Below are 10,966 nucleotides of genomic sequence, written 5' to 3' on the forward strand. Positions count from 1 at the left end.
CACTGAGATGAACGAAGAGTCATTATGAAAGTTATGTTTTTTTTTTATTATCTATTCAGAAATGGCCAGCGGTTTCTTGGCCAGACAAAGTCACTGCTGCTGACCACCACTATCAGCTGGGGAGGGGTATTAATAACTCTTTATGCTTCTTTTTTTTTCCAGGAAGAAGGAAGCAGAATAGAATGTCAGTTCATTGTTCTCCTTCCAGGAAGTGACCATGTAAGGCCCTAAAAGAATCGCCTGGGCTGATTTTTTAGGCCTTTGGCCCCTGAAGTCCCTGTCACAGCAACTCTGATGGACTATTCCCGGTACTCAAGTGTCAAACTTGACCTGATGGGTCACTAATACAGAACCCAGCCACACATCACCTTAGATGTTTCCATTGTAACAGTGATCAGAGAGCTTTCTGTTTATTCCTGTAAAGTCCCCAGTTCCCCATTAGAGCTGCTCCACTCGACCACATTTTATTACTCTTGCATCATTGTGGTGAGTGTTTATGGGCAGAGCGTGAGGAGCTGCTTCCACTGCCTTTAATACCCTGTACTATCTTAATACCACCGAAATGGTTACGACTCTACAAGAGTGACAGGTCCAACCAGAGTGCACACTTGTCACACTTCATATTGCTTTTAAGATGCAATGTTTTAAGAGCGATTACATGGAGACAAAAAAATAACTAATCAGACTGTAAATGACTTATTCTGAATTCAACATGGTTCAGATGTTTTGTGTTGTTTTTTCTGTATTCTATTCATGTCTTATGACATCTACATTATTTCCACAGTTGTGAAAACTTCTAGTTTGAGTCACACACAGACACACACACACACACGTCTGCAGAATGTAACCAAGATCTGAAATATCTTCAAGTGCCTTAACTCATTTATCTCTAGTTCCAAGTATAAGGTATTCATAAATGGTGTTTACATTGAAGTAACCTCTTCAGACTATCCTCTTAAATCTAAATATTTTCATCCAGACAGTGTTTCAGTGTAAAAGGGAAAAGATTGTGTTGTTACTAGGAGTCAGATTGCGTTCTGTGACTGCGTGTTGAAGAGAGGATGTGGCCTGTTCTCACTTGTGTCGTGCACATATTTTGATACATGCATCTGTGGAGAGATTCTGTATGTGTGAGATGCTGGGCAGGAAGTAATACCGCTTTTTCTTTAACCACTGCAGGTGAGGTGAGTGGGGAAAGAGGAGGGGAGGGGGTTTCACATGGAGGAAAACGAAAGCAAACAAAAGTGAAAAAGTTTTGCGGAGACGATGCTGGAGGATAACCCCAGAAAAACATTCTTCCCTTTACTTCCTGCCATAGAATTTGCAGTCGCTCTTCACAGTCAGTTATCGACGAAGTCACACAGTTGAATAGCAAATTCAAATGTTTATTTACAGCCTCTGCAATCGTCACAGAGAAAAGTGGTCTAAATACAAAAAAAACAAAAAAAAAAACAGAAAAAGGTGGCGGCTAATCTCCCTGAGCTTTACAAAAACAATGTGGGACCTGTGGGTGACGGACAAAGAGAGATGTTTTGTACACAACCCTAATGCCACACAAATAAGATCACAAAAAAAAAAGAACAGACATAGTATATCAGTCATGCTTGTACAACAGTATTTCAGATTGTGTACACAAACGTTAATCTTTTCCACAAACTGACTGACACAACCTTTTTTCCACAAATATTGCAATTTAGAGTAAAAAAAAAAAAAGACCCAAAACAAAACACACAATACAGGTGAATAAAACGACATTACTACCAGAGATTTTACCATTACATTTGTTTTTTCAGAACTAACGTTCAATTTATTTAAGCGTTTAATACTGTGTTAGACTGCATCCTTGTGTGTGAACTCTGTCCTACCTGTGTGAGCAAACCTGAACTTCACAATGTCAGATGTATGGCTGTTTTTTTTAAAAAAAGAGGAAGACCAGTTCAGGTGTGTACAGTCCAGATGAGAGAGAGAGAGAGAAAAAAAAAAAAAGCGCCTGAGGGTTTTGTCTCATTTGGAACAAATATTTACAGATCAGTTATTGGGGCTGTACATTAACTGCTTTTTCAAATATTGAAGTTTCCCATCCCTTTAAGTGCTCTGCTGAAGAAACAGCCGTCCTGCACAACATTTTCTTTTCAGTATTAGCATCTTTGCTTAGTCATCCTATCCCACTATGGTTTGTCACGAGGTTTACAAGAGGCCAACATGACTGCCCAACAAAATCGTTTAACGAAGAAGAAGTAGTAACCATGTACTCTACCATAGTATCTTCCCGCTTTCCGTCTCACTTCTCCAAAATGATTCCATGTTGCTACTTTTACTGTAAATGGTAACAGAGACAAAAAATATAATTTAGACAAATCCTGCAATGAGGGCGGGGAAAAAAAAAAAGAAAAAAGACCAGTGACGTTTTACACCAAATACCAATAAAATAACAAATTCACTTCTCAGACAAGACAATCTATAGACAGCTGTGGCTGTCACGATAATTAACGCGTTAAATCAGAATGTGAAGCACAGGTGTGCTGTGGACAATAATCCCCCACGGGTACCACACGTTCTGTATCGAGAATAAAGTCTCTGGGGTCATGACGCCAGCCATTTTGGAGCAAGGATCGATGCAGTAGTAGCAGTAGCCTCCTGCAGTGCGAGACCTGTCCATGGAGCGCTAAGCTGCAACTGTCAAAGCAGGACATCCATCTGTACCAAGACACACGGTGGAAGGCATGGAGGGAAGCGGGTGCCAGTCAGAAGAGTGTGTATCCATTCTTTTCAAGTCTATTTGGGTGTTTTGTTTTTTTGTTTTTCAGACCAGGAGAATTGAATTGCGCGCGTGTGTGTGTGTATTGCTTCTCTTTGTGGGAGTGATGCTTTGGTGTTGAGGGCGGCGAGATGGCATCACGAGACAGTGAGAGTGCGTCTGCCAGTTCTGTCTGCCGAGAGCTCAGGTGAAGTGTAGCCAGTGTGTGAAAGGGAACGTCGATCAGAAGGAAACGGAGCAAGCGAGCATGGTTTTCATGCTCTAGTGCTGAGAATTCTGCACGGGATGTCCATTTTGGATGCAGCCGTTAATGTGCTCGTCCTCATCCTCCTCCTCCTCTTCTTCCTCCTCCTCCTCCTCTTCTTCTTCTTCTTCCTCCTCCTCACTGACCAGGAACTCCTCCGGAGGCCAGCGAAGCTCTCCGCTCTCAACTTCGCCCTCTGTGGGCTCCACCACGATGGACGGCAGACGATCTTTGAGCTTACAGCAGCGGTCGAAGTCCGAGGGATCAGGGAATATCTGAAAATGAGACACACGGGCGCAACATAGGTTAGGAATCTTTCATTAAAGTTCAGGGGCTAATACGATCCGTGTTAGTTGTTCCCAGTTGTGAAGCAAGAAATTATTTGTCAGCAAATTTTTCTGATCAGTGCTCTGGGACGTGAGAACTTGTAAAAGTGTAACAGGCTCAGCTCAGTACAATGATGTGAAGACTAAACAGCTGTCATGGGAAGTGGTTGCACCAAATCCTTGTGGTATACCTGCTCTCATCCATCCCACATTCTCCAAACAGCCAATTATAGGTGATCCACATATAGGTGCTCACCCAAAAATAAATTGCACTGAGAAGAGTTATGTCAGCGGCTGTGGGAGTAAGTGAGGCATGTCCGGTGAGACAGTAAATGCCGCATCATGTGTAATCTAAATACTCTGAACGGCACGGTGCCAAGCTGCTTATGAACTCACCCAGTAACGCATCAAGCGGAAGATTACACAGGAGTGTAAATCAGGGCATTTCAAAACGCAGAAGGTTAAACGTTCACTAGAAAACGGCCCGTGTATACATAGAATAGCCTTTTACAGTCGGAATATAATGCTGAATTCATTATATTCCCGTGGAGTTCTTCTTTTAACAAGGTTAAAGAAAGAACAAGGGCAAATCCAGACTGCTCCGTGTGCTAATAAACGCAGCGGGCCACTCTCAAATATTTGTATTTAAGCTGAAGGGCATGGGAGATATTCTGACAAGAGAGATTACATGCATTCCCTTTCCTGGCAAGATGGGACATCAACCTCAGCCTCTCTCTGTTCTCAAGAACTGAAGAAAGAGCCCACAGGGGGAAAACAAAAACAAACAAAAAAAAGGCCCGCCACTCCTGGTCCAAGAAAAGCATTTTTTTTGCTGTTTGGATAAAGTGGATGAATATTTTTAGACCTGAATATTTCACTCTGAGACATTAGGGGCGAGGGTGGAGAGGGGGAAGAAATGTCACCGTCTGGGCATAGAGCCAAGTGGAAAGAAAGCATTAGATGAGGCAGAAGGGAGACAGAGACAATAAAGCGATGGAAGGGGGATCCAGCTGTGAGATGAGAAGGGATGAAAAAGACAAAATGCTGTAAATACATCTCATGAACGTTACAATTTGGTCAGGTTAGAAAAACACGTATGAGACTTCTTTTCTCCCTTTTTTTTTTTAACAGCTCGTGTGTAATTAACGTGTATGAACATGCCCGTGCCTGCGTGTATCAACATTTCCTGGCCCGCATTGCCAAACCTCACAGTGCGTCAGCACCAAGGGGACTCAGGCAGTGACTGACCTTGCTTTTGGACCCTTCGTTAACACATGTCAGAACTTGTTTCACTTCCAGTGGCAGGAAGCGACGACGCATCATCAGCCAGGCACAATGCAGGCTATTTTAGGATCTTCTTTGGGTGCATTTTCATGTCGTGAGGGTGGCTGGAAACTATACGCCTCAATCATGACATTGCCTTTTGAGATGATAATCCTCTTAATATTAAATGTAGTCATCCGTATCCACTTGTAGGTCCCCATTCATTTCTATAACTTTTATAGGTGCAGCTGCAACTTCACACTTTTTAGTAAAGCCCCCAGCGGCCATGATGGAGAAAGTGGCTGGTGTAATATCACGGCTTCATGCAGCGAGTGGGACCGTGGGCAAATGGCCCAGGTCAAGAGATACCAACTGGGGATGGAAAGAGTAGAGAAGTGGCACTTGGCATTCTCCTTTACTTCCACACAAAAACACCCACCCACCCAACCCTTCATCCGCTGCTCTCATCCTCAGGCAAACTCAGCTGGGGTGAGAACTGTCGTTGAAAGGAAGCCAGGCTTTTCCTTTTGGGTCAGTCTACATCCGCTCACAATCGATGTCGGCATAAAGCACGGCATTAGCGGATGATTGCATTTAAGACTAAACATGCAAGTATCAGCCTGGTATGAAATGATTTGTCTTCCAGCAGGAAATGGCCTTTTTGTTCTGTGGCCTGTCAAAGCCTCAGCAGGTGGCTCATTCCACCAAATTATTAAAAAAAAAAACGGTAAACAATTCTACAGAAAACCACGATGAAAGTGTTAGCACAGGGCCATTTTGTCATTTTGTCACCCTCCGTATAAAAGAGACACAAACTAGAAACGGCTGTGTGTTCAAGTGGGTTTGTGTCCAAGATGGCCCCATAGAGGTGACAGTAAAACAAAGCCACAGGCGACGACGTGTCACAACCACCTGACGGCTGCTCATCTCATCTCTCACAATCTGCAGTGTTTATTTCTGTGGTGGCTCGAAAAAAAAGGAAACTGCAGACAATTTCCATGACCTACATTTCCTCTATATGTTTAAAGGACAGGTTTTAATTGGATTTTGAACAGTTCAATTTGTTTTGTTTTTTTTAATAGATTCACCAAATGATATTACCATTCATGCTACCAAGTTTCATTTAGTAGCCATTTCGAAATCCCACCTTTCAGTGGCAGCTCCAGTTCTCCATAGGGATGAGCTGATACGATACTGGTGAAAATCACTGGGTCAGATAAAAATGCCAAATCTGACAAACCTCCTGTACATTGCATGCTTCACTATGCACGGACTGCAAAAAATGTAGACAAACATCTGCAAAAGCATTTTAGCCGAGTCATGTTGTGAACTGTTTGTTTCCTCTTCTTTATGGGAGAAGAATATTTGTCACGCAGTTGGAGAAATAATGTCTCTGAAGTAGCTTGAAATGGCACAAATGTAGTTTAAAAGGACTAAAATGACTGTATCAGACAGTTTGTGGGTTAGTGAGTGGATGAATTCTGGTCAAAAATATGCATCTGTACATGTGTGTGTGTGTTCTCCTACCTGGAAGGAGAGTCTGTCCTTGCTGGGACTGAGCCTCATGTCCTCCATGGGGGTGCTGTTGATCATCACCTCAGTCATATCTTGGCTGGGCACAAACACTGGGCTGCAGACACAGGGGCGGGGGATGTGCAGGGTAACAGAATGACAGGGTAAGTGGAACGGAACACCTTACGGATAGCATTACAATATCAGCTCTGTCATAAATAACTTGCAAGACAATCAAACAAAAAGGGCCCTAAAATGAAAAAGTGCAGGATTGAGGAGTTCACTTCTGCCCGTAGATTTGTTTACAGAAATCCACGACTTGACCACAAGCATTGACTTTGTGCAAAGCCGCACAGCTCGTCACATGACTCGCGTAAGGTGGCCCTTCTCTGAAAGGCAGGAACGATGTGAAGATGTGCTATTGCCCTAGCAACCAGAAGACACAGTCATTGCGAGAGCGCGCTGGGGGCGGGTTGTGGGTTTTTTGACTCGGGTGGAACTTGAGGCGCTTTGTTCCATCGCGGCCTGGCCAAACTTTCCACTGCAGATAAAAGTAATGAGGGGCTTTTAATCCATGTTCAGTGCATTCATCATTCTGCTGTGTTGGAGTTGAGTTTTTGAAAAAAAACAAAACAAAACAAAACAAAACAAAAAAAACTCTTGAAGCAGGTCCCATGACTGTGATAGACGGCGTCTTGAGACAAGATGCTGTGCGGCCTTCTCACGCTCTCTATTTAAGGTCTGCTGACTTGTGGTCAGTGGCCACAGGCTTATGGTTTCTGTGGTGACTGGCGATACAGGACAAAGAAAACTGAACACAACAACAGGCTCACTCGCATTCATATCTGATTTGTGCTTTTTGTGGGTGGGAGGGGGCTTCATTTGCAACTCAAAATATTTGATTTCACAGCATGACAGCTTAAAAAAAATCTTGTTCAGCTGCAAGTACAATGTGAAAGACTGTCATTTTATTCTGAAGGAATCTCCACGTTAACGGACACTCATTGAAGTTTACTGTTGTCTGTCTGTCTGTCTGTCTGTTCCAGCAAGCTACGTTCTTTGAAATTATTAAAAAGACAACTTCATGCTTTCTTCTTAGAAAGTAACTCATTCAAATGACTCACTCATGTTCATATCAGTCTGACAACAGTCTGACAAAGCTAATGGAAAATATAACTGTTACAGAACCTTTGCAGTCTCACATGCGTTGCATTTTTTGCCTTAATAAACCCTGAACTTTTAGATCCGTGTTATTTTTTACCTTTAAGGCATTTTCCACCCAGCTGCTGTTTTCTGTTTGAAACACACCCATGACAATCATTGTGTAATTTTAGAAGCAGATAACAAATTCACCCTCACTTAGCTCCAGGAGATCATGATCAGCCCTCGTCTTTTCTTACTTTTTCCATCCATAAATTTTACACATAGCCCTTGTGGCTGTAGCAGGGTGTATGGGCACTCACTTAATTACTTTAAATGAACCTATACAATATAACATAAAAAAGGTTTATCATAGAAAAAAATATATATATAATGAAGAGTAGGCATGCGAAACACAGCAGAGGAGGGGACAGAGGGATGAGCAGTGATAGTGAAGACCTGAGGATGAGAGGGGAAGAGCGGGAGGGAAGGGAAATAAAGATAAACACTCAGGCCTTGCCAGTCATATTTCTGTTCGGGGATCGTATAAACATCCTGCTCGGCTAAGAATAACAGAACATTGACCTAATAAAACATAAAGGGGCACAATGAGGAGGAAGTGGGGCTATACCAGTAACAAGTCAACCTGCGAGGCAACAAACACACATCGGCTACAACTATATTACTGCCAAACAGTGTCAAACAGGGCTGAAGGCGTCATCCTCTCAAAAGTGGAATGATTCCTTTGATTTGGCATGTGAGATGTTCTATAAAGTAACATTAAATCATCTTGCAGCACAGCTAATAAGCGTCTTAGGCCACGGGGCATGTATCTGGTAGTCATGTGTGAAATGAGATGATTCCTCAGCTGCACATTATAGACGCATCTCTGCGGGCAAGTCGAGACACACACACACACACACGTCTGAAGGCAAAGTGTCAACAATTAAAAGTGTGAGGCTGCTGAGGCAGACGGCAGTAAACCTCTTTACCTGTTGACCCAGTCAACGTGTCCCTCCAACTTCATGACGCTGCATCCGGAACAAGAACACGGGAAGACGACGGGTAACACAGTGAGATGCAATTAGATGTGTCCAAAACATTTACTAAATGGACTGCAGAGTCTAGAGTTTGTCGATCATTTAATCAACCAATAATGAATCCAATTCTGTAAATGTTACACTTTGTGATGGGGAACTTCTAACTTTTCGGAGAGAGCTAAATCTAGGGCTTTGGGAAATGGTAATTGAGGTAATTTTCCCACAATTTTCAACTCTACTTGGAATAAAATTCAGGAGAGGTTTTGGGAAATGATCATCCTAATGTTTACTGCAGCTCTCAGTGTCAGACAGACACACTGACCCAGTGACCACAAAGAGGAGTAGAAAAATGGAGCAGAACTCATCCAGTTTTCCTTTGGGAAACGCCTACCTGACCTCATTATATAAAGGACAATAGTCAGCTTTTATTACAGTCACATATTAACATGAGATGCTTCCCATGTGTAAATCCACCTATATAGCTTTTCCTGACAACACCAGTGTCTTCCATTGGTCTCCACCTAAAGCAACATCCTTGCACGCCTGTGGTGCCGCAAACAATCTCACTTCATGAGAGAGGAATCCGCATCATGCGCTATCAACATTGTTTCCCGCCCCCCCCCTGCCCCCGGCGTTCTAATTACTACAACCATCATAAATCTCGGTGTGTGTGGCAACAAGCTGAGCTTTCCATGCATCAACTAAGTCCCAGCACTGCAGGTATGCGAGTGGTGCCGTTGCTGCTGGGATGGACTGAGAATGACCTCCTGGAGTGAGTTGGAAAGAATGGGTTGTATATCCAGATTCCTTTTGGAATGAATTTGTCACTGCAAATTAATCAGTTGCCGCTGCGGTGAGTGTATACGTAGAGATGAAAAAATCTGACCCTACAAGTCTATATAGTCTTACACCAACTTTTTCTCCCCCCCCCCATGTATGTGGATGAACAGTGTTCATGTTTGAGTGATCTACATCTCAACTGAGCTCAAGGAGAACATGTCTCCCTGTTGCCACGGATATAAAAGCTACAGTACAAGTTAAAAACCGACAAGAAGGCAGGAGTGTGGTTACAGTAAAGAGGCCGACTCTGAACTTCCTGGTATAGAGGCAGCGAAAAAAACCTGCTGAGGTTTAAACAGAGCGACTTGCATATCCTCTCCTCAGACAGGAAAGCATTTGACAGATAAGAGAGCAAACTCGGGCTCAAATAAACAAAGATGCACTGGCTTATTCCTGTGTCAAGTAGCACAGCGGGGAGTCAGGGCACTGATTGTCAGAGGTGACGGTGATAAAATGACACCACAGTAATGGATAGGATCACGGTGCATCCATCCTTCTCCAGTTGCACTGCACCTGCAGCACAGACAGCCAAGCTGTGGATCAGCCCATTCAAATATTTAAGGTCACAGCAAAGTCTGGGAGGTTGTTTTTGTACACAAAGCTCCAGGAAAGTGAAATAATTCTTTCCTGAAAAAGAAAACGGGATGAGGATGAACTGTGTCTGAAATGTATCTGGAAAAAAAAAAAAAAGAAAGAAAAAAGGCGACACCTTGAATCTTCTTCTTTCCAATCCATGTGGTGTGACATTTCCAAATTCAGGGGCAACACCCCACAGAAACATGCAGAGGAAACATGAGTGGGTGCAGCAACACAGGTGTCTGATTCAGAGGGAAATCACCAAAACTCAAAGGAAACACACTATTTATTTCATTGTTGTTGTTGTTTGTTTTTCATGTGAGATGCAAAAGGCCGCCTGTGTCAACTCTATCACCCAAAGAACAGGACACAAAGCAACTGCCGCTCACACATGGAGACAAGTGGGAAAGATGTTACTCACCAGTAAATCTGTGGAGGAAATACAGACATGAATTCACACCTGCTGCCAATTGTAGCCACGGACTTCTCTCTTCTCTGACTTCTGCTACTTTTCCTCCTCACACACTTGGTTTTCCTGCCCTGCTTTGTCTCTCCAAGGGCAGCAGCGGGGGACACGGAGCGAAAGGTGCGGTTACACAAAAAACAACAACAACACAAAGTAGTGTGACACTCGGGGGAAACAATGTGGCGCTCTTTAAATTGGTGCGTCTGATGTGCACCGCGGTTATCCGGCCTATTTATGCAGAAGGCGGGCACTTGAGCAGCCAGGGACACACCTCCTCCGAGAGCCGCTCAGAAATCCTCAATGGCAGCTCATTATCCACAGGAGCCAATCACAGCACAGGTGACCACCCCTCCTCCCTACGTAGACCCCCCCCCACCCCCACCCCGTCCACCCTCCCAGCTGCGATGACGTCAGCAGAGACAGAGCCATCTCATTGGGAATGGACAAGGAGACACTGCATGATGCTGTTGATTTGGAGTCTCTAAGGCAACAAAATGAGAGCCTTACCTCCCCTTGAATGACCAAGAAACACACAGACTCTGGCGTTTCGTAATCCGTGACATTTGAGGAGAGAGAGGGCTCATCTGCCTGTGCTCATTAAACCAAAATCTATTCCAAGGTCAAATCAATGTCTGCATCTTTCAAAAAAACATAAACAAAAAAAACCAGAATGACCATCCTGCAGGTTTTCTTCCATATGCCATCTATGTACCAACCACAAAGCATGTCAGAGTACATGTGTACATTATTGACAAACAAACAACAAACAAAACAAACATATCTAAGCCCAATTTTTCATTG

General features: G+C 43.5%; 1 protein-coding gene across 1 annotated transcript; it reads right to left on the bottom strand.

Moving 5' to 3' along the window:
• Positions 1-1,364: 1,364 nt before the first annotated feature.
• Positions 1,365-10,389, bottom strand: lbh (LBH regulator of WNT signaling pathway). Its single transcript, XM_044047817.1, has 3 exons — positions 10,121-10,389; positions 6,119-6,221; positions 1,365-3,277 (listed from the first exon to the last, which is right to left on the bottom strand). The coding sequence occupies exons 1-3, from the start codon at positions 10,147-10,149 to the stop codon at positions 3,020-3,022; spliced, it is 390 nt and encodes a 129-aa protein (XP_043903752.1). The 5' UTR covers positions 10,150-10,389; the 3' UTR covers positions 1,365-3,019.
• Positions 10,390-10,966: the final 577 nt, after the last annotated feature.

Source organism: Solea senegalensis, linkage group LG16 (assembly GCF_019176455.1).
Source record: "Solea senegalensis isolate Sse05_10M linkage group LG16, IFAPA_SoseM_1, whole genome shotgun sequence".
NCBI classification, from domain to species: domain Eukaryota; kingdom Metazoa; phylum Chordata; class Actinopteri; order Pleuronectiformes; family Soleidae; genus Solea; species Solea senegalensis.